The sequence below is a fragment of the Anomaloglossus baeobatrachus genome, chromosome 7, assembly GCF_048569485.1.
Source record: "Anomaloglossus baeobatrachus isolate aAnoBae1 chromosome 7, aAnoBae1.hap1, whole genome shotgun sequence".
NCBI lineage: Eukaryota > Metazoa > Chordata > Amphibia > Anura > Aromobatidae > Anomaloglossus > Anomaloglossus baeobatrachus.
Window position 1 is genome coordinate 30,020,337 of NC_134359.1, and position 26,920 is coordinate 30,047,256.

Genomic DNA, 26,920 nt, shown 5'->3' on the forward strand with positions numbered 1-26,920 from the left:
ATTTATTATTTCTCATTTTTCATATTGAAACTTCAACCTTTTTTCAACATCGGCAAACACAGACGACGTTAATCACAAATCCACAGGAGCATAAATACCGTTTTTGGAGAAAACCACACTTATGAACGAGGGGTTAACATGTGCAAATGTTCTACGGATAATTCATCAATATAACTGTGTTTGCAAATAGATTATAAACATATAAAATTACTTTATCAATAAACACTACAAAAACCCACCAACGTATTTTGTTTTTTTTTTAAGTAGTCAGTCACACTTTGCATAGTTTGGCTACATTTTTTATTTGAGCATGGTCATTTTCAAGAGAAATTACAAATTGAAAATTCAATAATACTTTTACAAAGACAAGTCAGGAAAGATTTTTTTGTCATGGTATATTATACATTGTATTTAACAGTCCCTCTTTTTATTTTTATTTTTTTTAGCTAAAAAACAAGATGAAGAAAGTGGAATTTTTTTCAGTTGAAAATACAGTGTTTTCACAAGATCGTATCAAAAGTTCCCAAATTTTGGAATTTCCAGTAATTGGAAAGAAAAAAATAAAATAATAATATTAAAACAAAAAAATAAAATAATAAAATTGAAAAAAAAAAAATCGCAATTCACAATTAAATGTTTCAAAACACATAAATGCTCTTCTCTTTACGTAAAATTTGCCCAAGTGATCAACATCATGTTCCTTTTTTACTAAAATATATCTATATTGAAGAACTATTATACTGTACACTACAGTATGAAATAAATAAAATTAGGAAATATAAAATGAGCCACATAAATAAAATGTTATTTGACCTAAAATTAAATGAATGCAAAAAATAAAATAAAATAAAAAAAAAATTTTGCAAATAATAAAAAAAAAAAGTTTGGTGTAATACTGACAAAATTAATAAACAGAATAAAAAAATTACAGAAAATAATTGCACAAACATATGTAAACTAAGGAACTGCCGCCTATTCTAATACTGACATGGGTGCTTCAAAGAACAGGGTAAGCTTAACACTGAAGCTGGTGCGTTGGGTAACACGTGTTACCTTCTTAATACTGTACAAGGATGGCACTTGCAGAAACACACAGATTAAAAGGTTTGCATATAAGGCTTTTTTTTTTCTTTAAAAACACCTTACAAAGGCTTTCTTAATAATCACCTTTCTTTTTACCACCGTATCCTGGTCACTCTTAAGACTTCGGAATCTCCATTTATTTTATTTTTTTTTTACACATGCATCACTTCATGTTCCTTCACATTAAAATAAAAATAAAAAATAAAATAAAAAAATAAAATTAAAATAGGCCTAAAATTGTGTGGTTATCTATTATGAAACTGAGAGTAGCAAAGTAAAGTTATGAAGGAATTTTTAATAAAAGTTGTATTGCAGTGCGAGCACTTTAAATTAAAGTGAAGTGATGTACAGCAGTGCGGGCACTTTTTTTTTTTATTATTTTTTATTTTTTTAATTTTAAATGTATTAATATAAATTAGAAATATCTTTTTTATTCTTTTAAGTCCGTAGTGATATATAAGTAGAGTGCAATTCGTACAATTAACTATTTTGTGCTTAAAGAATAAATGCTATTAAACACAGGGTTTAGTCTCTGAAACCACACAGTTTCTAGGCCTTTTAATACTGTACAAAAAGTTTGCATAATGCAGTTCTCAACAAAGACCACCTCAAACTTCATTTAACTTTTTTTTTTTCGTTTGTTTTGTTTTTGGCAGAACTGCCCACCCCCCCCCATCAGTTCATCTATACAGGCTTCGTGGAAGCTTCAGGCACGTGCATGAACAGCTTAAACACAGCAGAGTTTTCAAGCAGGTAACAAGACTACTGAAAAAAATCGGAAGCTTAAAATGCAGTAGTTTATTACATGCCATCCTCCATGTTTTCTTCTTCATGATCTGACTTTATTTCCATTTTACCATCCTCGGAACTATCGTCCATTGAATGTTCACCATTCTCTTCCTCGTCTCGGATCGTGTCCGGATCCGTGTCCATGCTCTTATTTTCGCTTTCTTCCTCTTCTTCCTCAAACTCTTCATCTCCATCTGGTCTTCCAAGTGGTCTTCCAAGTTTATCGTAAACATCCTCCACCTCCTTATCGTGCTCTCTTTCAATCTCTCCGTCTCTCAGCATACTTTCTCTTTCCTCTGAGTCAGAGTAGCCCTGAGGTGTTATACTCTGTAAGTAAGCTCGATTCATCAGCAGCTCGGTGGGTTCTAAATGACCCTTCTCTCTGGCTTCCCTCTCCGCGGCCTCCCTTTCTTCGGCCTCTCTTTTACAGTAGGAATACCTGTGGTTCATGTGCTGTGAGTAGGACCCAGAATGTGAGAAACGCTTCCCGCACTTGTCACATTGGTATGGCTTCTCGCCGGAGTGCAGACGTGAATGTTCTATTAGATGGTGTTTATGTTTAAATGCTTTTTTACAAATCTGACACTGGTGTGGCCTTTTTCCTGAAAAACAAGAAGAAACAGAATTATGTTATTTTTCATCCAATGTAATAAATGCAAAAAATTCAAAAACAATCACTGTTAGACAATTCTTCAAAGCCATATGTTAAATTGCATCCATTTAAAGAGAACCAACCACCAGGATTTTCATATATAAACTAAAGTCAGTGCTATACTATCCTATCATGCTGATTCTATACATACCTTTAGTTATAAGATCGGATGTATAGTTTCTGAAATACAGACAAGTAAAGGCCCCGTTACAGGCAACGACGTATCTAGCGATATATATCGCCGAGGTCACGGATTCCGTGACGCACATCCGGCATCGTTAGCGGCGTTGTTGCATGTGACACCAGCGAGCGACTGTTAATGATGGAAAATACCAAATCGTCCATCGTTGACACGTCATTCATTTTCAAAAAAATCGTTGATTGTTGAGGTCGCAGGTTGTTCATCGTTCCTGAGGCAGCACACATCGCTATGTGTGACACCTCAGGAACGATGAACTACAGCTTACCTGTGGTAACCGGCAATGAGGTAGGAAGGAGGTGGACGGGATGTTACGGCCGCTCATCTCCGCCCCTCCGCTTCTATTGGGCAGCCGCTTAGTGACGCCGCTGTGACGCCGCACGAACCGCCCCCTTAGAAAGGAGGCGGTTCGCCAGTCACAGCGACGTCGCTAGGCAGGTAAGTCCGTGTGATGGGGCCTAACGATATTGTGCGCCATGGGTAGCGATTTGCACGTGACATACAAACGGCGGGTACGCTCGCTAGCGATATCGCTGCATGTGACGGGACCTTAAATTTTATGAAATGCACTGTTACTTGACTGATGGGTGCTGCAAAATATCTAATAGCTGGGTCTGGTTTTGCTAGTTATTCCCCTGTCTGCCTGACTGTTCTCCCTGCCTCCCTCCTCCACCTGAAATAACAGAGACAAAGGAAGTAAGGACAGGCAGATAGGGGCGGAAATAACTTGCAAAACCCGACCCACCTATTAGATATTCTGTAGCACCTATCGATCAAGTAACAGTGCATTTCACAAACTTTACTTGCCTATATTTCAAAAACTATACATCCGATCTCACAACTAAAGGTATGTATATAATCAGCATGATAGCGCCAGTATAGCACCGGCATTGGTTTATATAGGAAAATTGCGGTGGTTGCGCCTCTTTAAATAAATTAAAAAAAATCTCCAAACTTTTTTTTGGTCAATTCAACATCTGATGCTAAAATGTAGTAAAAAATGTCTTCGTAATTGTCAGTAAACTGTCCGAGAGGTCAATGTTTTCAAGAGCACTATGCACATTCTTCAGCCCAAGATTGGAACTTGAGAGTAACACCAAGCCTAAACACATCTGGCTGATTCCAGGCTACAAATAGACTAAGAATGCCTTTCACACCTACCATAGCGGCCATGCTTGACGTTGCATTCAAAAATAGACCTGACACTAAATGCTTGACAGCGTGATGCCAGGGCACAAGACTGGGACACATGATGCAATGCAGAGACATACAAGCATTAATAGACACTACAACCGCGTTGCTCGGTAGGATGTAGGATAGTAGAACTGAATGAAGAAGCTCTCATGTATGTTTGCCCTACTACTTCAACCAGGAATGAGAAGCTTACTAGTATTATGTCTGCTATTTGACATTGTCAATCTAGAGTATGTGTTCAGAAATAGTATCTGTGCTGACAAACTGTTACCAACACCCAGACAATTGTCTATGATTTGGTCTAGTCGTAGACAATTTTAAATCTACCGGCTTAGATGGGTCACCTCTATGGCCAGTGATTGGTTAAGCAGTAATTTCCTGTGTGTTGAAAGTGATCAGGAAATAAAGACAGAGATCTGGTAAAGGCTAAAGCGGGAGCAAAAGGAGATAGTCAGAGGATGAGTATATATATTTTTAAGGATCCAACCAATAGAACAAAATTTTCAGTGGTTCTAGGAAAGTACTACTAGTTCGTTTTAGCTTTTTCTTGGTGGCAGCATGGACTCCTATCAGCTATAATAGTCGGCGAATGCACGGCGTTAACCCCTTCTCCTCTCCTGCTTTGAATACATTGGGAGTAGGAAACTTATTTGTTTTAAGATCTAAAGAAAATTTAGGTAAAATTAAAGTAAACTAAGGATGGAATGTTGAAATTTTTTTTAAGAAAATTTGGAAAATCGCACCGGAAAATTAGAAAATTTAGGATTGGTAAAAATCTGCAATTCACCATCTCCCAGTACCTATTATAAGAATGGATTAATTACAGTTTGGGTGAAAACTATGTTAAATGATAGAAGATAGCGGCGATACTCCAGGAAATAAAGTAATGTCTGTTTGCCGTCAGTGGCTGAGTTAACATTACCGAACTCCCCGAGAAAAGGAGAACGATTCTTTTCTTGAGACTGAATATCACTGCGAGTGATCTCTGTTTGCATTTCTTAATGAAGGTTTTTAAAGCCTTCCTCAAATAAAAGAAAGTGCAGTCGTGTGAAAGGATATTTCATTACTCTTTAATAGTGAGCATTAAAGTGCTAAAGCCATAACTGGTCTTCTATTGAACAATTGTAATGAGACGAGCAAAATCGTGGCTTTAAATTGCTTGAATTTTTATGAATCGACCTCAAAGTGAGCAAAAAGAATGTACGACGGCAGCCAGGGCTGGTGTGTAACTAGAGGCTATGTACACCTGCTGTGTCAGCACCGGAACGAGAACGACAGAGGAGAGAAATGCAAACATCAGGGGTAGGCTGGCAGGGAATGGCAGGAGAGTGGCGGTGGCGGGGGTTCTTCTTGTCATATTAATTATCTGGGAGGATCACATTCCAGAAGAAAAGACTAGGGCTAAAAAAAAATGTGCAGCTGCTTCGGAACCTCTTAATCGATACCAAGCTTCAAACATATACACTTTTTTACTAAGTTTTCCTATTGCACATCTGAAGCTTCTGAAACCAACAGCAGCCCAAGTGTCAAATGATTTACTTTAACAAGGTGACTGGCAATATAGACATTAGATCCTTGACTTTGACTTCCCCATTAATGTGCATGATACATTTGGCTAAACATTCTAGTTATGTCATTTTGGGGTGGGGGAATATTCAGCTGCTAGATCACCCTGTTACGCCTTTGTCCTCTCCCATTGCATTATTGGGGAAATGCTTGGCATCCATCTTAGTAGAGTAACTATTTTGGAGAAAGCTGATAACATATGGATCTGCAATATGCATGCTCATCCGCAGGACCTGCTGAAGCACAGACATGCGAAACAGCTCGCCGTCGTCCAACGCCTATAGCTCCTCCTCACCTCCCCCACCACATGTACCCGTTCACTTTCCTAAAAATAAAATTACCGCAATTGAAGGTTTATGAGTGCTGCCATTCTATCCTTGTGGATCTGCTATATGGACTTTTTACTCTAGATTGTGCACGTGTTGCTCAAGCGGCTAAGGAAGGTTCTATGACCCACGATTCATCGGCAGGAACAGCAGTGCCCGGTTAGTTTTCTCCCCTTTTTTCTAACATATGGATCTGCAATATGCATGCTTAGCCGTAGCGCCATTCACTTTCTACAAGGCTGTTGAACTCTGAGCTTGACCTTTCCGTCAGCCCAATAGAGAATGAATGAATGAATTATTGAATGGAGTTGTAGTTGAGCAACCCAACTTGCCGCTAGATCTTGTAAACCAAGATAAAAGCTCCCCATTTTGCCGAATGGTGTGTGCCAGCAGTCGGATTCCACCAATCAGTAAATGATAACTTATTTTCACCTAATAACTCTTTTAATATTGGCCAATTTAGATTACATTCCCACGAAGAGCTTATGGGGAGTATTTGACGCTGCGTATTTTCTTGGTGTCAAAATAGCAGCATCTTACAGTTCCAGCAAAGTGGATGGGATTTGTAGAAATCTCATGGCCAGTATGCTTCTCCTTTACTCAGTGAAACTAAAGGCTGCTTTACACGCGTCGATTTATCGTGCGATCGCATGAGCGATCGCACCCGCCCCTGTCGCTTTTGCGTCACGGGCAATTTGTTGCTCGTGGCGCCCAAACTCGTGAACCCCCATCACACTTACTTACATCCCTAGCAACGTCGCTGTGGGCGGCGAACATCCTCTTTCTGAAGGGGGAGGGACATTCGGCGTCACAGAGACGTCACACAGCGGCCGCCCAATAGAAACGGAGAGGCGGAGATGAGCGGGACGTAACATCCAGCCCACTTCCTTTCTTCCGCATTGCCGGTGGGACACAGGTAAGCTGTGTTCATTGTTCCCGGGGTGTCACACGGAGCGATGTGTGCTGCAACGGGAACGATGAACAACTGGCGCGTAGAAGGAGGAACGACATTTTGAAAATGAACGACGTGTCAACGATCAACGATAAGGTGAGTATTTTTGCTCATTCAGTCGCTCGTAGCTGTCACATGCTACGATATGTCAAACGATGCCGGATGTGCGTCACGGAATCCGTGACCCTGACGACATATTGTTAGATATATCGTAGCGTGTAAAGGGGCCTTTACTTGTATCAAATCTGCAAAGTCAATTTTTCTCTTGAGGGTACACTGAGTTTTCTGTGCAGATTTTCCCCATAGGCTTAGATGTGGAGAATCCGCAGGTAAAAAATGCACGTGATTTTAGTGCATTTACAGTGCGGAAATGCATAAAAAATGCATGTAATTCGCACCTTAGGCTATGTGCTCACTGCAGATTTGCTGCAGAAAATGTGTCTAACATTTCTGCAGTCATTCCCCAGCAAAACCTATGGGTATAAAAAAATGCTGTGCGCACACTGCGTTTTTTATACTACAGAGTTACCCGCAGAATTTCCGCTGCGGAATTAATGAGCATGTCACTTCTTTTTTGCCATAGATAATGGTAAAAAAACGTGGGGACCAACCTAAAGAAAAACCGCAACAAAAACGGAAGTACAATTTTACCGCGTTTTTGCCGAGGGTGCGGTATCCTGCCAGAGGGTGCTGATTTTTCTTAAGAAAAGTCCATTTTCTAGTGCGCACATAGCCTAGGACGGTCAAAAAAAATTTGGCAAAGCGAAATCCAAGAAAGTATGAAAAACAAGACAGCTTTATTTAAAGCATGACACACTAAGAAAAGACAAAAACCGCAGCATTCAAAACGTTGGTTAAAAAAAGCAATGAAAAAATGCAAGTAACCTCATTTACATAATAGGTGTAGAAATTATGCACCATCAAAAACTGCAGTTTGAAAATTCCTATATTCAATGTTTGCAAACTAGTTTTTCAGAGTGCAGCTGTATAATTCTTAGTAGTATATTGCATTTTTAGTTTGCACCTCTTCACATTTATCTGTTTGGATGTGCTGATCAGTTTTTTAGTTCATTCCTTTTTGACTGAGCACTCCTCCTACCAGCTTGAGGTGGTTTTCAATTTAAGTAGGTTCCTACCTACCCATAAAATTGTAGACTTTAAGCCCAGAGAAAGGCATATTAGGTTAGGGACCCAACAAAGAGATATGCCTTGTCGCTGGCTGTTGGGCTTCATAAACTGGCCATTTTCAATAGCAGTAATACAGTTAAAAAATTCCTATATTCAATGTTTGCATATCTTAGTGTTTCAGAGTGCAGCTGTATATTTTTTAGTAGTACATTGCATTTTCAGCTTGCACCTGTTCACATTTGTCTGTTTGGATGTGCTAGTCAGTTTTTTTTATTTCATATTGTGAGTAAAAATTAGCCATTTCTTCTAATCGTGTTTTTTTTTATGTGTATGAGCAACTGAAGTCCTAAAAGTAAAACGCAAGATAGCTACTTCCTCACTTCCTTAAAGGGAATCTGTCACCAGGTTTTTGCTGCTTCAACTGAGAGCAGCTTGTTGTAGGCAAAGAAATTCTGAAAGTAACAATGGTTATCTTAGATCACTGTGTGCAGCCGTTCTGACTTTATCTCAGAATTCAGTGTAGCAGAGCTGGGAGCTGTCCCCACTCAGACTAGGCTCTCAATAGAGATTGTGCATTGGCTTTGAGGTGTTAATCACAGCAGTGGGCATGGTGGACTAGTCTGCACAAGGCACCTAGTCTCACCAATGTTAGTCAAAGAGCAATAAACCCTTTAGTATGAGTAAACAATGGGCACAGATAAGAGGAGGACAGATGTTTTTTCTTTTTTAACCCTCGCAGCATGCTGTCCTCAGCTTACATTGCAAAATCCTGGTCACAGATTCCTTGTAAGAAGATAATTACTAAGTTGTTTAGTAGACCATTCCTTTAAGAATATGTGTAAATATAGATTTCTATCACATATTATGATTTCCAGATGAAGGTACAGGTGAGAAATGTATTTACCTGTATGTTCGTATTTGTGTCTCAAGAGGGAGCTACTTTTCTGGAATGTCTTATCACATAAATCACAAGCGTACATGCCACTCTCTGTCTTTTTAATCTTCTTTCGACTCAGGCAGGAGTCAGAATCCGTCAAATCATCTAGACCTGACATGTAATCCGGGGTTCCATCAAGCATTTCACCCTACAATCCAACAAATTAACGTTAGTGTTTTATTAAAACGTTGATGCGGTTCTAGAACTAATGAAAATCGCTGCGCCGTCATTAAAAATATTGTTTTATTCAAATTTGAGCATATTAATTTTTATCAGACAATAAACACTGCGAGAAGAAGTGAATTTGTTTTCATTTTTCTCCTTTCGAAAATAAAAAAAAAAAATATTGTATAATTGAATTTTATGATCAGATGCAAAATGTTATTACACAATCCATTTAGGTTTATGTCTGCTGACAAGATGCCCTAAGCGTAATATTTAATTTTGCAATTTAAAATGGAGAATTCTTTTTTTTTTTTTTTTTTATCAATGTTCGACGTCCACATGCCTTCAGCATTAGACGATGATGAAAGTGGGTTGGTAAATCATTCGGTGTATTTAGATTTATTTTCGGCATGACTACAGAGAGCACCCGCATACGTTTACATCGTACATATGGCTTTGTCTATTTGACTTCTAATTAATTAATAGAAAGCAGATTACTTTGGCTTTGTGGGGTGGATGCACTTTAATTTAAGTTCTAGATAAGGCTATAAAACTTGAAGGCATATTCTTCGTCATGTATACGAAACCAAATCTCATTCATATGAAGCAATAAGTCATTTACCTTCAGTTTAATACCATGTAAAAAAAATGTAATCGATATTTTATATACAGTACAGACGAAAAGTTTGGACACACCTTCTCATTCAAAGAATTGTCTTTATTTTCAAGACTCTGAAAATTGTAGATTCACATTGAAGGCATCAAAACTAAGAATTAACACATGTGAAATGAAATACTTAAAAAAGTGTTAAACAACTGAAAATATCTCTTATATTCTAGGTTCTTCAAAGTAGCCACCTTTTGCTTTGATTACTGCTTTGCACACTCTTGGCATTCTCTTGATGAGCTTCAAGAGGTAGTCACCGGAAATGGTCTTCCAACAGTCTTGAAGGAGCTCCCAGAGATGCTTAGCACTTGTTGGCCCTTTTGCCTTCACTCTGCGGTTCAGCTCACCCCAAAACATCTCGATTGGTTTCAGGTCTGGTGACTGTGGAGGCCAGGTCATCTGGCGTAGCACCACATCACTCTCCTTCTTAGTCAAAGAGCCCTTACACAGCCTGGAGGTGTGTTTGGGGTCATTGTCCTGTTGAAAAATAAATGATGGTCCAACTAAACGCAAACCGGATGGAATAGCACGCCGCTGCAAGATGCTGTGGTAGCCATGCTGGTTCAGTATGCCTTCAATTTTGAATAAATCCCCAACAGTGTCCCCAGCAAAGCCCCCCCACACCATCACACCTCTTCCTCCATGCTTCACGGTGGGAACCAGCCATGTAGAGTCCATCCGTTCACCTTTTCTACAAAGACACTGTGGTTGGATCCAAAGATCTCAAATTTGGACTCATCAGACCAAAGCACAGATTTCCACTGGGCTAATGTCCATTCCTTGTGTTCTTTAGCCCAAACAAGTCTCTTCTGTTTGTTGCGTGTCCTTAGCAGTGGTTTCCTAGCAGCTATTTTACCATGAAGGCCTGCTGCACAAAGTCTCCTCTTAACAGTTGTTCCAGAGATGAGAAGTTGTGTCCAAACTTTTGGTCTGTACTGTACATTCAACTCTTGGTTAAAGCTTTCCGTCAATTATAGACAAATATCGGACTAAACTTCAGATATGTTCAAAAACTCTTCAGATTAATGTTTAATCGCCAGCATTTTTCCTCGATTTTTGAGGATACAATCTACACATTCGCAGTCGGCAATTATGTCAAAAACATCATGAACCTCAAAAAATGGAATTGGATCAGTGTCTAATCAGATTACACTTGAAAACTGTGGAAGTTGGGTTTAGAATAAAATAGTTGGAATCTTTTTTCAAATTTTTAGAATTTTTTTTTTCTCTTCTCTATCTTTAGCAAACTAGATTAGGACCTTCTACTTGGAGGAAATGTTTTGTCTTTAGGACTCCCCCTCATACTTTAAGCTAAAGTCGGACAAATCCGCTGATATTATTGGAATCGGCTGATGGTTTTATTCAGCGGCTTTCTCATAGCGTATGGGGTGTTTGGAAGGGGGAACGTTTGGCCAACAGCTATCTCATGTCCATGGTGGGTTTTTGGAGTTTCTAGAAAAGTTAGGACTTGGGTAGATCAGTGTTTTCCAAACTCCAGGCCTTAGGGGCGCCCATAGATCATATTTTAGTCTTGCACAGATGAAAGAAAAAGGTGTAATTGATGATGTGAGGGACAGGTGAGTTGAAAGTTCTCGTTCTCCGTGTGTTATCACGGATAACACACGGAGAACACACATAGTGCCATAAACACGGCTCACGGAGGGGAAAACGCACCTTTGACACGTCCATGAAACACGTGCATTATTTTCACGGACGTGTGAAGGGGGCCTTAGGCTGAATTCACATGTCCTGTAGTTATCTGTTAGAGATCCGTTGGAAAAAAGCTGTGCAAACACAACTTTTTTGTCTGATGTTAAATAACGGAAGACTGCTGGATCTGTTTTTAAACATGGTAGTCTGTGGAGGACGGATCCATTAAAAGCTTGCTCTTTAGCCGTCCATTGTACTTACATTTGTATTGGATCCAATGGTTTCTTACAGGATCCGTTGCAAATGGAAGATAAATAGCGATCTGGTAACGGATCCATCCTCCATAGACTCCCATGTTAAAAAACGTATCTAGCAAAAATCAGTTTCCCAACAGATCTCTGCATGATCCGTTCTAACGTGATTCCATCACCTGTTCAATACTAAGGAAATACTGAAAACATGCCCTGTTGGGGCCCCTGAGGACTAGAGTCTGGGAAACACTTGGGTAGATTGTCTATTCAAAGGTTGTCCACCAATCTAGTCATTTTTTTGTTATTTAAATACATGTAATTTAGGGCTAAAATCTTACATGCTCTTTGTTTATGTGCACATTAAACTTTGATGTGGTCTATGGTCATGAGTGAGGAAGGAGCTCAAAAAAGACAGATAAAGAAAGTTGGGCAAAATGGTGGCTCTTGGGTTAGCACTGTTGCTTTGTAGAAATATGGTCCACCAAGGACAACATCTGCAAGGAGTGTGTATGTTCTCCATACTTGTGTGGGTTTCCTCCTGTGCTTGAAAGACATCTTGATAGGGAATTTTGGATGTGTACCCCAAGGGGGCAATGATAATAAAATCTGTGAAATATTATGGTGCTATAATTAATAACTAAAGCCACTTTCACTCTGTGTTTTTGTCCCCATTTGATCCCGTCATCAGGGCATCCGTTCGAACCGCCCGCAAAATGGGATTTTAAAGCATGTGTTGATGGGGCCACTGACTATAATGGTCCACACGGAGCCACTGTGTGCTTTGTTGCGCACCATTTTCAGGGGTATATGCTTACCGGAGGCGGACACCCAGATGCAGTCTACTGTGCCTGGGAGTTCACCTCCAATAGCCGTATAACCTGAAAAAGGGTGTATGATAGAGCACACGGTAACTCAATCTGCACCATTATAGTCATTGGCCCAGTCAGGGTTTCCCTCCAACCCCCCCGCAAAACGGGATTTGGACATATGTGCTACGAACACAGTGTGTAAGCACCCTAAGGGGCACTTTGCACACTACGACATCGCAAGCCGATGCTGCGATGCCGAGTGCGATAGTCCCCGCCCCCGTCGCAGCTGCGATATCATGGTGATAGCTGTTGTAGCGAATATTATCGCTACGGCAGCTTCACATGCACTCACCTGCCCTGCGACGTCACTCTGGCCGGCGCCCCGCCTCCTTATTAAGGGGGTGGGTCGTGCGGCGTCACAGCGACATCACACGGCAGGCGGCCAATAGAAGCGGAGGGGCGGAGATGAGCGGGACTTAAACATCCCGCCCACCTCCTTCCTTCCGCATAGCCGGCGTGAGCCGCAGGTAGGAGATGTTCCTCGCTCCTGCGGCTTCACACACAGCGATGTGTGCTGCCACAGGAACGAGGAACAACATCGTAACATCGGTCCTTTCCAATTCATGGAAATGAACGACACTACACAGATGATACGATTACGACGCTTTTGCGCTCGTTAATTGTATCAAAAACGATTTACACACTACGATATCGACTGCGACGGCGGATGTGCGTCACTTTCGATTTGACCCCACCGACATCGCAGCTGCGATGTCGTAGTGTGCAAAGTGCCCCTTAGTCATAAACTCTCCTGTTGAGGCGATCACAATGAGCTCACTGGCAGATTTCTAGTTAATCAATTCTGTCGCCAGCAACAGACAATGGCAAAAGGCAAATGGTGCAAAATTTTTCAATGAAATCCTAACGATATTGGAATATAGCGTTGACCCTAGTAGTGAGGAAACTAACATATCCGGGTGATATGCCATCACCTCCAATGAAAAAATTCCATGTAGGTCAGCCACATGCCAAAGTCTTAAAGGGTTTTTCTCTTTACCTAAAGTGATACATTGTGGCTTGAATGGGCCATGATGCTAAGATCAGTAAAGGTAAGACCTAAGAATGAAATCGGGGAAGTGCAGTGTCCTTATCTATTTTTTTTCTACACATTTGTACAAGGAACTAGATTTTGCTTAAATAGAGCTGAGATCCGGTTTTCCTCCCAATTGGTGGCCACAACACTGCATCCCCTTCATTCTCAAAGATCAGACCCCTCCAAATCATAAAGTAATAGCAAATGCTAGCAATGTTCCAACACTTTATGACATAAGGAAAATCTTAAAGTTTGGGATTAAAACCAACAAAGTATAAAAGCAAGTATGTAGAAGGTGATTGAAAAAGTAGCTGAATATATATTCATCTTTCAAAATTCTCCACCTTCAGCATGTATAGATGACAATTACATTTATCCAACCCAGGTTGCTTCGTAGGGATTTCTTTCTGATCCTTTCTTGCCTGCAGTCATCTTATACTTCCCGCATTTACCAGCTTAAGCATTGAGCAATCGGAATCTAATTTTCGGCTTCTTCAACTAGATCTCTCTATTTAAACCTGGGAATATCTCTATGCTGAAGTCTACCGGCAGCATAAAATACAATAATAGTTTCAGTATAGGACTTAATTTTGGTAAATTGTTGTAAAGCTGTCCATAGGCATGAGATAAAGAGTGGTGGAAGACTAAAAATTACCAAAAATTGTTGTCGTCATCTATTTGGTCGGATAATTTTCTCATGTCTTTGGATAGCTTAACTGGCATACTTTACACTATCAAAATATTCTGATTTGTCAATTAAGTCTAAAAATAGAAATAAATAACTGTTTAATGAAAATGTGTGTAAAATTGAAAACAAGGTATTGCATGAAAAAGTATAAGAAAGATATAAATTACCTGAAATCCCTGTTTTCGCTGATATTTCCTCCTTTGTTGCAAATCGGCAAACGTAGCTGCTCCAGTTGGGTATGTGTAGGCCATGTGTGGAAGGAAGCTCATTTGATCAAGCCCTGGGTAGGGTCGTAACCCAGGAATAGTCGCCTGTACTGGAGGCATGAAAGTGGCTGGTGGAAAGGCGCTCTGTGGTGGAAGCGCCGTGTATAAAGGTTTCCCACTAAATGGATTCAGACCAAATAGCGGGTTAGTGCTTTTGTCCAAATTATTAGAATGACAAAATTCTTTCTTTATGTACGTTAAGTTCAGGGGCTCATCTATCATGTCGGAAGATAAATGAACATTGTTATGTTCGATAGTGATGTGATTAGGTTTGGTTTTGCTCTTTGTGGCTATAATACTTTTCATTTCCTTCATTTGTCTTGGAACAGATAAGTCCAAAGGCTCAGCTTGAAGCTCCTCTGAGGAAAAACTGTTTGGAGTGTAAGAACTACTATGGGAGTTTTTAGAAGATGTGGAAGAAAGATTTAAAGGAGATGGAGTATTGCTCCTAGAGTGGTCCAATTTATCAATGACCGGCTTCAGACCAGCAAAATTACTAGTTTTCGTTAGCCTGAGAGGCGTATCGCAATTAGATACCCGATTATGAAGTTCTGCTATAGACGGTGAAGTGATAGAATCCACAAGTTTCAGTGGTGATCTGGCTGTCATAGAGTCTTTAGTGGGAGTGGTGGATACTAGAGCCACTTCCGCACTGGTCCTTTCCAAAGACGGCGACCTGGAAGTTGCATATTGGTAGACTTTTCTTTGTTCAAACCAGTCCTTCACAAATTCCTGAGGGAGGCCAACTGCTATGGAAATTTTCAGTAGTTCATCAGAGTTAGGTTCCATATTCATAGCATAATAAGCTTTAAGTACAGACATGTGGTCCTTGTATGGGTTGATCGGGCTAGTCATTCCTTTCTCGGAAAGTACCGACGACAGCAGGAGTGCTTGTTTCTCAGCAAACATTCCCTGTTTATTGAGAATCAGGTTTTCACTGGGTTGGAGGACTGCTTTTATTTCTTCATTCATTTTACATAAATATCGTTCATGTTGATGTAAAGGAATGGGGCCGTTAAAACTTTCTTTACAAAACTGGCAAGAAAATGGAGTGGATATAATATGGCTCTCTAACATCTTTTCTTCACTTACAAGGTCTATCAAAGTACGTAACTTTTCCTTCTTAATACTGTTAAATGGCCTTCTTGAATCAGTGGTCAAGCTCTGTAAACAAGCTTTGGCTTCATTCACCTTCTCCAACGTATAGTCTATAATACTTTTGGTGGCACCATTATGACTCACTACAGGAAGACCGACTTGTGGAATACCAGGAGACGTCATACCGTCATCTCCTTGAGGTCCTGGTTCCTTCATGTGATATCCCTTCATCTTTGTTATCTCATCAGCCTTGCATTCCATCTTTTGTCTAGATACTGTGTTGTCCACAATTTCTAAGACCTTCTGCACCTCACTTAAATTACTGCTTATGGTTGGATACCCAAGTAGCGATGCTTCTAACCCTACACCTAAGTGCTGCATTGGACTTTGAGCTGAGTGAAGTCCCAAGGGGCTGGTTGCTCCAAGACCACCGTTCATGAATGGATTAGGACCATTAAACCCGTGAGTGGCTGCCAATAGAAGTTTATAATCATTATAATCTAGTGTTTCGGTTTTGATCTTCAACAAGCCGGAAGATTCAGTCATACCGAGTGGTTTACCATTCTCCAATTTGTGCCGGAGTTGAGTTATGGCTGAGTTGGTGGGAGATGAAGACACAGAGTTAGGAGATGAACCCGCCTTCATGTTGTTTCTCATCCTCCCGTTCACAGAGATTAGGCCGATGCATTTTTTACTGCTAATGTGTGAACTGTAGGACCCTGAATGGGAGAAGCGTTTCTTGCAATTTGGGCATTCATAAGGTTTCTCCCCTGTAGAGAAAAATAAAAATACAAAAATGTACAACACACTTATAAACATTGGAAAAATATGGTTTGGCTAATCAATTTTCTGTGTTGTTTATTACTTTTTTTAACTTGATACAAAAAAAATAATATTGTCTAATTAATGGTTAATTCTTAGAGATGAGCGGACCCATAGAAGTTTGGGTTAGAAGAGTTCAGCTAATCCTTTAGATAAAGTTCTGTTTGGGACCTAGACTTGAGCCGAATCTCATTGGAAGTCACTGATTGGGCAGTTCGGCTCTCTGCCCACATACAGCCAGCCATAAACAGAGCACTTCCGGGAGAGATAGGGTGGGATATTTCTTTTTTTTGTACACACTACATCCGGTAATACTGTTTTCCCCCCAATGTGAGCCATTCAAACACTGCAGGCAGCTCACACTGGGCCACACACCAAGCGTTCCAGAGCACACCGATTTACCCGAACTCCAAACTCGAACACTGATTTTTTTTTGTAAAGTTCATGTTTGGTGTGAACACTGAACTTTAGTGTTCAAGTTCGCTCATCTCTATTAGGCCAGAGTCACACTTGCGAGAGACTCACGTGAGTCTTGCATCACATTACCCGCCACGGCCACACACTCCTGACAGGAGCGGGTCAGCTAAATGTATTTCTATGCAGCTGAGAAGCTCCTATCCGGGAAGCATCTGGCTGTTCCGGATGATGCGATGTGAGACTCGCGCGAGCCTCTCGTAAGTGTGACTCTGGCCTTAGTCTTTAGTAATTTTTCAGTGAAAGACTAAAAACTAGCAAGACAACTCGACAAGCCTTAACAGAACTGTACCCAAAAAATTTGTAAAAATTTGCTACGTTTTGTAAAATTAAATCACTTACCGCTATGTATTCGTAGGTGTTCTTTTAAATGGTGTTTGTACTTGAACGCCTTGCCACACTCTGTGCACTTGAACTTCCGATTGCTAGCTCCCTGGGTCAACAATTGGTGCTGGGGGCCAAAAATAAATTAAATTGTAAATTGAGTTTAAAAGTAGAAAAAAATGTGTAAAATATAATTTGTTCATCAATGAGTATTTGTTTAACACAGTAAGATGAAATAAAATAAAAATTAATACTTTTTTCAAAAATTAACAACTTCAATTTGCAAGATGTCTAATAAGCGTCTACATTTCCTGATTTTTGCTTCTTTTTACAGAGCATATGTCCTTTTTTGCTTTTATAAATTGTTGAAAGTAACCGAAGACGCATAATGCAGCCGTTGCGAAGAACAGATTGTGCCAAAAGAGGAAATCAGGTGTACGTTGAAAGCATTACAGAAATATATGGGTTGTGACAGAGAATGTTGAAATAGCACGGTGTCGATGCTCAAGGTATGTCAGTTAGCTTCAAGCAGTAAGGACACAAAAGCTTCACACAAAAAAAAAGCTCAGAAGCAGTATGACAACTGCTGGGGTGTACTGAGTCTTCCCACATTCCTAGTGAGACAGATGGTGTACACAGGACACAGGGAGGTTTGTTCAAACACCAGCAACCTTCAAAGATCAAGCCTAGCCCAACCCGTCGAGCGCCATTGAGGGACCACGGTTCATATGTTGCCGAGTTGCATAAACAAACAGCAACAGCTGCTTGTCCTCCCCCCATGGCCCTCGGAGGACCACTATAAACTTTAGTTGTGCCACTGTTAATATGATACAATCATTTTAATTTACTAATTGTAAATGCCACGAGCAAATGAGGGGACTTTTCAACAACCAAAGCTTTCTATTCATACCGCGCCAGCACAATCGTCATGTTAAGGTTCAGCTATGGCACACGCCGGTAAAATATGTCAATAATATGACATGTTACAATTGTTTGACATCTATTTAAACTTCTACGTTTAGAAATTGTGCACAATTATCAGAATAATTAGAAAGTAAAAAAATTTGCAAGATTTCCCCCAAAAAAGTTTACTGGTATTTTCTCATCTTTTTTTCCCGCTTTCAGAGACAAAACTTTCTGAATAATTAGCAATTATTTTAACACTATCTCCCTGACCCTATGCCACCTATTTATCAACATTAATGATGTTATACCATCATGAACTGAAACAATTTTTTTCAAGATTTCAAAAAAAATCTTACAGGTATTTTTTCATCTTTTTTTGGCTTTCCATGATGAAACTTTTCGAATAATTAGCAATTATTTAAAAAGACTATCTTTCTGACCCTATGGTCCCTATTTATCAACATTATAACAAAAAGAAGACCGTTGCACTCTGTAGTGCTAAGATATGTGGCATAATGAATATGGGAATATAGACAACTATTACTGCTATGGAATAAAAAATGTTTAAAAGAACTGAGAGTCCTCAGTGGTTGATACCTTTTAATGGCTAACTGAAAAGATGGTAATAATAGAAAGCTTTCGAGACTACTCAGGTCTCTTCTTCAGGTGCCTGAAGAAGAGACCTGAGGAGTCTCGAAAGCTTGCTATTATTACCATCTTTTCAGTTAGCCATTAAAAGGTATCAAGCACTGAGGACTCTCAGTTCTTTTAAACAATTTTTATCTCTACTGGGTAACACGGTACAAAGATATATTTTACCTGTACTGCTATGGAAAACATGTAAAAAATTAGATACGTAACACACAAAAATGGCCATTTGTATGTGAGTCCAGGCTGTTGCGCTCACTTAAAACTGGCCACTGTTGTGTGCTAAGTACCTCAATTTTTCCATATTTTTGCATAGCAGTCCATATTCCCATATTCATGTTTCCATGTGTCAGCCCTACAAAGCGCAACTGTCTTCTTTTTTCTACTATGTTTCATGTTCAGTTTGCACCTGTTCACATTACAAAGGTAGGATGTGTCATCAGTATTTTTCTTATTTATCAACATTAATGATCATGAACTGGTATTACTCAAAAATAAAATGTCTATGGTGACAAAACTGCTTCTGATTAGTGAGGAGCGAGTGTTCTTACCACTGCTCGTTACTCGATCAAGCCTCGAGTTTGAAAATGCTTGAGTTTCCCATTGACTACTCTTATGCTCGGTACTTGAGTCACATCGGAGAAACCCAATGCTCGATTGAGTAACAAGCAATGGCGAGAACGTTCGCCCATCACTACATCTAATTAAAATATTTAGTATGATTCAATAGTTTCTTCAGAGGTGAGCGAATCTCCCGAAACTTGATTCTGCAGATTTGCTCAATTCAGGGACGAAATTTTGATTTTCATTTTATAAATTTGAAGTGAAATGAATCAAGCATCTATTCACCGTATTTATAGGTAACGTATTGATATATCCAAATCACTAGGGAATCACCGAAATAAAATATTTTGGTGATTCCCTAGTGAAATGAATCAAGGTGAAAAAAAAATCTTATGCTCACCTTTACTCAACCCTCCCTATACCCATCTCTTAGTTGCCTGTCCCTTAGTTGCCTGTCCTTCTATCTTCTTTCTTACTTTGTGCCAGGGTCTTCCATCCACTAGGTCTCACTCCGGCACGTGGGATATGAACATCGTTGAACATGCATGATGCTACATGTGTTGGTGTGAAACCTATTGATTGGAAGATGTGGCCGCAAGAATGAAAGAACATGGAAGAAAGAGGATAGAAGATAGAAGAGCCAGTTGAAGGTCTGGTGGTGGCACAGGTAATGGTGGCATTCGGAGGTCCGGTGGTGAGAGACGAATCACAAAAAATTTGGATTCTGAGAACTGTTTTTTTTTTGTAAAATAGAAGTAAATTCGATTTGCCTCATATTAATTCACTCATCTCTACTCAACAGCTATCATCATTACTACAATGGTAGATGTTAACTCATTGGCGCTAGTTTTTTGTATACATTGAAATAAATTCTAGTCTTGGCATCTCTGTTGTGTACATATGAACATTTGGAGATTAAATATTTATATCTGAAAGTCAATCTTACCGGGGCTAATTTTTGGACTATTGACCAATCAAAGCTTACCCGATACAGATTTAGGATGAAAACCTATGATTGGTTGCTTCATTTTACTTGTTGACACATCAAGCCACACATTAATATTAGAAATTAAAGCTTTGGCTCTGCTCTTCTAGCAATGACACTACATATTCCACTTACGACACTGTCATTGACATACAGCCGCGTAATAACACAGATGTCTCAGACCCATGACTCATTACGGAACAAGAAAATTCCACGCACATTATTATTTTTCATCATTTTTTCATCTACGAGGACAGAGCACATTGGGAAGTTAACGCTTGTTTTGTAACATTTTGCCACACGGCTAAAAGAAAAACCTTAGCGACAGTAATTTCTCTTAAGAAGCCGTTAATTAAAAACACCAATGTTTCATTCACCTTTTGAGCGGCATTAAAAAAACGTTAAACTAGAGTGAAGTTATCGTGCAAGTAAAATTTCTAAATTAGAAATTAACACACTCATTCGATCGTGAACATAAGACTATTAAATTATATTAGGAGACACCATCAAAAAATCATTTAGCCCTCAATTAAGGCTATTACCATTAAAAGATCTGCATCTTCAAAATGCCATGAAAAATTAATAATGATTGCCAATCAAAGCAATATAGTTTCTCTAAGGGGTAATTATAAAAAGAATCACTTAAAGCCAAACCCCCACCTGATCTCTCCCCGGCTTGTGCGTCACCATATGCCGCTCGAGTTGGGTGCGGTAGGCAAACGTATAGCTACAGAGAGGACAGGAAAAGTTCTCCTCGTTCTTCTCGTGGCGGTATTTGATGTGCTCCTTCAGTGACGTCAACCGCTTATAGCCTCGGTCGCAATAGGGACAGGTCAGCAGCTGGGCAAAGGCATCTGGTGTTCCAGGTGGTAGGTCTACAGTAGAGACAAATGAGAAGGAGAGACAGGCCAAAAGGTCAGTTAATCAATGGCAGCTAATGGGCTCTTTGCCCAGGATGGTCTTACGGCGGCAGCAGCAGCGTATCATCATCTCACACCGGCCTCGACGCACTTCAATCCCCTCTACACACCCAGGAAATACTTGTATGAATCATTCCAAACTGCTATAGAAAATTAATTAAGGACTTGGCTCCTGACCTTTTCGAGTCTGAAGAAGGTACAATGGACCCTGGCCTCATTCGGGAGCTACAAATGGAGTACTCGTGTACAATTTCATCCTTGGCCTTTGGCTACATAGATCTTTTTCTTGCCTTTTCACAAATTACAATTAGCAGGATGAATTGTCACATTTCCCAGCGTAAGGGCGTCTCGTTCTGTTATTATTTACGTTGGGAATTACCTAGAACACTTGCTCGTTATTAAATTTCAACACCGGTTAGGTTCAATTCATCCCAAGTTCTTAAAGCTCAGCAATTCCTGTCCTTCAAGTGTTCAAGAAAAATGTTAGGAACTTGCAAATAGGACAGCATGAGCTTATTGAATGTTCAGCTCATGAAATTCCAGGCCCGTGCAGCTGTTGCCGAAATTTTAAGGTAAACACCCCGCGGCCCATAGTGCATGTACAATTGCAACAGCTGCAAAGGTTCCTCTAAATCTAAAAATGAATCATGGCCTTACCATTCTCCTCCTGACCATTGGCCTCCGGTGTACCCAAACGACAAAGCTCCTCAGGGGCTTCTGGGTAAATAATGGCAGTATCACTACGATGCAAGTACTCCGCTATGCTAACCCCGTGCCCGTCGCCATCATCCATTTTTCTTTTGGCAAAATATTCCTCAAATTCCGAAGTGCAATTCGTGTTCTTCACTGTTGAAAGAAATCAGTATTAAAAGTTGTCAAGAAATATAATGTTCCGTCTATCAAAAGGTAGAAAACAAGTGACAGTAATGGACAAATTGTGCATTTCCAGTCTGAACGGTGATCGGAATCCACTTTATTTTGTGGGATTAAAGAAATGTCATCCATTATTACTTTCAGTGGTGAAAAAACATGCCCCGGGGATGAATGTTACTCGCTAACAGTCAAGTAGGATACACTTACGTAAATAAACACAACTAATGCTTAACAATGATGTCTTCTATAACTGGCATTCGCTGACCCATGGTGAAGTGCCGGAGCTGTTAACTTTGCCTGAAACCTCTGACCCCATTCCGATTCTTAACAGCTTACAAGTGGACTCTTAACGTAACAATATTGAGTAATTGCTGGCTGAACAAATAGTCTTATTGGTAACGAAAACCCAGCAGAGCGCGCAATTAAAAAATGAAACAATGCAGTAGAATATGTAGGATGCACCGTGTGTCTGTGTGCATATTTGTATCACTTCATAAAATGTATATAATATTGTTAAAAGAAATATTAATGTTTGAAAATGGAATGAAATTAAATATTTATTTATGTTTGTTTATATACAGCCATCATATTCCAAAGTGATTTACATACTTTGTCATCATTGTCACCAATGGGGCTCACAATCTAAATTCCCTATCATTATGTCTTTGGACAGTGTGGGAGGAAACACATGTAAATATGGGGTTGGACATACAAACGCATTGCAGTTTTTATCCTTGGTGGAATTTGAACCCAGGAACCCAGCACTGCAAGGTAACACTAGGTCACCATGCTGCCCAAAAGATAAGTGGAGAATTTGTCTCCTTGTAGACTGGATTCGAGCCCTATGTTTGGTATTAAAAAGTCTTGTACTTCCCTCGTCCGGCATCCGGTTGGCAGCCATACCAGGGCAGTGCAAACCTCGTTGACTAGCACTGAAATGCCGGCATCCTAAGTGCCTGTTGTGATTACTAGGTTCCAGCAAAGACTTAATAATCACAAGAAGTGCACAGGATGCTGATAGTCATGCTACAGCCAGAGAAGTTTGGTACTCCGATGTCATGGAGTACTAAAGTGGACACCAGACATAGGTAGTGAAAATCTTTTTGCTCATTCACCTTAACGAGGCCAAGAGTATAGTTTTTGCCTATTTCTGGATGCCATGTTAAGGCTCATTTTTATTAAAAATGGTTATCCAATGAGAACAAGTTATCATCAGCTACAGGATAGGCAATAATTTGTTGATCGATAGGGGTCTGACTGCTGGGACTTGTACTGATCGGCAGAACTATTATGCCAGAATGGAGCAGCAGCAGCAGTGTATATGATCGACCTGTGCTCCATTCACTCCCTCTGGGACTGCTAGTCGCTGCATTCGTCTTTTTCCGGCAGCCCCATAGAGCATGAATGGTGCAGTGGTTGGTCTTCCAACCTGCAGGTGATGGGGAAAAAAGTTCCCCATCGGGGATAAAAATCCTAGGGTGGCAACAATTTATACTGGTCCCAGCGGGCAGACACCCACCAATCAGCAAGTTATCACCCTTCCAATGCATAGGTGATAACTTGTTTTCACTGGACAATTCCTTTAAGGCCGGTTTCACATATCCATGTTTTACAGTACTAGCGGATGTTATGATGTATGGAGTGGCTGCGGGTTTCTTTACCAGAAGTCATGCTCATAGGCATATATGAGTCTCTTTTGAGTTCAGGCAGTCCAAACATCGCGGTCCATATCTGGATCATAAAAAAGTTTATTCTTTTCTCTTATCCCACAGAGTATGCTAGATCTGATTTTCATACGTTTTTGGTTCGTGTGTTGTCAACTTTTACCATCAGTATGTTATCTATTTTTTTGGGGATGACACACATTCGGCTCCACGACTTAGATGAAAAATGGACATCTCTCCATTTTTTTTTCTGTCAATCACACGGTCACAAAAAACACAGATATACATGTCAACCACCCTATACACTAGCATGGGTTCTTCCTACGAAAACCAAGGACAGCTCACATGCATTCAAAATGATGTCTGAGTGACCCATTAAAGTACTACTCCAGTGGGGATTTATTTCAGCCCTGGAGTGGTGCTTTAAATATAAGTCCCCTGCCCCATGTATTATACACACCCTCTGGCGTCTTCATATTTTTCCAGCCCTGTTTTGGTCGGTCTCCGGTAATTTGTGACCTGCCTGCAGCATCAGTGTTTCATGGAGTGCGCCGGAGGTCACAGCTCAATACAAGTCTATGAGAGTCTCATTCTGGCCTTGCACTGACCTAATTCTTGCCTCACTGTCGCCTAGTCTGAGCCTCACTCTGGCCTTGTTCGGGCCTCTGGCTCTCATAGAGTTGCATTGAGCGACTGCGACATAACTTCTGACTTCAGACCAGTCAGAAGTTACGGGCACAAGAAGGCGCCACGGGATCGGAGTGACACCGAAAAAGGATGAAGACACTGGAAGATCATTATAAGGCCGGGAGAGGGGAACTTACATTTAAAGTGTTACTCCGGCTGAAAAAAAGAAAAATCAAAAATGCTGGAGTGGTGCTTTCCTATACAGTGGCCCTTCGTAAAATATAGTGTGCCACACGGTATACTGTTTATGCAGTGGCACCTAATTGCCGATGCTTGCCACTATATGCCTTATTCAGTGAAGCCTTCCGGCAGTGGTATACGTTAGGAATTCCTTCTGACGCAAACACTCCAAGAATGGTACAGAACTTTACAAAAACAGCCGTAAGTCTCCATGTTACAAAATTCTAAATTTTCCATGTCATACGCACCGTAACTATGGCACATACCATTAAGAAAACATGATGCAACAACAGACAAACTGAATAGTGGCACAAATCTTCAATAAATCACCCATAAAGATTTAAAGGCTATAACGACTCATACAACGGACGTGACCGAAAATGTATTATGGCTTCCTTACACATGGAGCTGCTATGAAGGACAATTTTTATTGCAGACAGGCCTAATTTGCTTGATAAATATGACCTAATACGCCATGTAAAAGTGAGAAACTGTTGCCCATAGCAACCACACATGGAGCTGCTATGAATGACAATTTTTATTGCAATCAGGCCTAATTTGCTTGCTAAATATCTCTTAATACGCCATATAAAAGTGAAAAACTGTTGCCCATAGCAACCGGTCAATTTCCGATTTCTAAACCTTACTAGAAATTGATTGGTTGACTTTAGAGACCAATCACATTCTAGTTTTCATTTTTAAAGTCCACCTGATTGGTTGCTAAGAAAGGCCTTAGCAACTCAACATGAGACCTAATCTATGCAAATCAATAAAACAAATAAGCCAATCGGATTCTTGTTTTCATCCTGTACAGACTCTTTGCGGAATGTAACCTGGAATCTGATTGGTTCCAGCAGGTGAGGCCTCCATCTTATCTTGTATATGAGGCCTGATAATGTAGTCTTTAGCAAACAATCACATGCCACTTCTCATTTTCCAAAAAGGCATCTAATTGTACACCTCCCAATTACTAAAGAACAAAAAGAGCAGGATATTTTGACCATGCCCCTAACAACACCACAAGCTATGTGACCGGTTGCTAAGAGTAACTAAATATAAGGCCTAAGCTATACAACTCAGTGACAAAAATAAACCAATCAGATTCTTTCTTACATCCTGTACCTATCCTTTATAGAATGAGAACTGGAATCTGATTGGTTATAACTTTCTCCTGGATATTTAGCAAAATGCGGTATTATTTACCTGTACCGTTGTTCATAGTGGTGGCGTGAGTAACTTCTGGCCCCAGACAGTCATAGTCTCCCTTCATTTCATCTGCAAAGTAAAAAAGAAATAAAAATGCCCGTTAATGATAAATCTCTGGCAAATTTGCTGCTTTATTAGTCATTGGGATACAATTATGTGAGCGATCATTAATACGGGGATATTTCGGATATAAGCCGGTCCGCGCGTTTCGCATATTTGCAAGGAGCGGTCTTTGCAATGAGGTTTCTGAAGTGTTTAGAGGAAGGTGTTGGGTTAATCCGACCCTCAGTCACACAGACGCTTCCGGCTTGTCACAACTTGTATCTCAAGCGCGCCGAGTCTGACGCCGCCGACACCTTGTAATAATCCCACAGCCGGGGCACTAATGTGCCAGGGAACTGCGATTGGGAAGAGAAATCTTCATACGTGTGATCCGGGAACATGCGTGGAGAACTCTCCAGAACACAAGTGCCACTTACTGCTGGATAAAGACCCTCAATCGCCCATTGTGGCCTTTATATTTCACTTCCGCTTAAAGACAGAGCGGATATACTCTCATCTAACGAGCGATGGCCTCCTTATACTTTATATTTAGCCCTTATTATTCCTCATACCATTGCTGATGGTATTATTGCGATATTATTTATGCCTTTACATACCTGGCTTTCCCCATTTATGATAGTGATGGCCGGACCCTCACCCCCCCCCCGATATCTGCTGAATTATGTGCTATTCTGTCATGTCGGATATTGTCTGTACCTGTCCCCTCTGCTTGGCAAGGCGCTGCAGAATATGTTGGCGCTATATAAATAAAATTATTATTATAAAATAATATTACAGGACTGGAGGCGAACCTAAAACATTATCTAATCCCAATTTCAAATATGAATTTAGCTCAGCCCCATCTGCCAGTTATATACTGTGCCAGTCTATAAGATGAAGCAGAGATGAGGATGTTGCCTGGCCCTTATTAATATATCACAATGTGGTATCTGTCGCTTTACATGGGACTGCGTTATGGTAGGAATGCTGAGCCAGACAGACCTCCACAAATTCAGCTTGGTTCTATATGTATATATATGTGAATATTTAGTTTCATTGACATATCTATCTATCTGTCTATCTATCCCTCTATCTATCCATTATCTATCTAT

General features: G+C 40.2%; 1 protein-coding gene across 3 annotated transcripts in view; it reads right to left on the minus strand.

Annotated features, from left to right (window-relative positions):
* Positions 1-283: 283 nt before the first annotated feature.
* Positions 284-26,920, minus strand: part of ZEB2 (zinc finger E-box binding homeobox 2) — a 210,141-nt gene continuing 183,504 nt past the window's right edge. For all 3 annotated transcript variants that reach the window (XM_075317174.1, XM_075317172.1, XM_075317173.1), the window contains 7 exons: positions 25,764-25,835; positions 21,814-22,002; positions 20,897-21,111; positions 17,152-17,260; positions 14,317-16,283; positions 8,794-8,974; positions 284-2,474 (listed from right to left, as the gene is read on the minus strand). In XM_075317174.1, the coding sequence (XP_075173289.1) occupies positions 1,885-2,474; positions 8,794-8,974; positions 14,317-16,283; positions 17,152-17,260; positions 20,897-21,111; positions 21,814-22,002; positions 25,764-25,835 (3,323 nt within the window). In that variant the 3' untranslated portion in view covers positions 284-1,884. The remainder of the gene's footprint in view (positions 2,475-8,793; positions 8,975-14,316; positions 16,284-17,151; positions 17,261-20,896; positions 21,112-21,813; positions 22,003-25,763; positions 25,836-26,920) is intronic.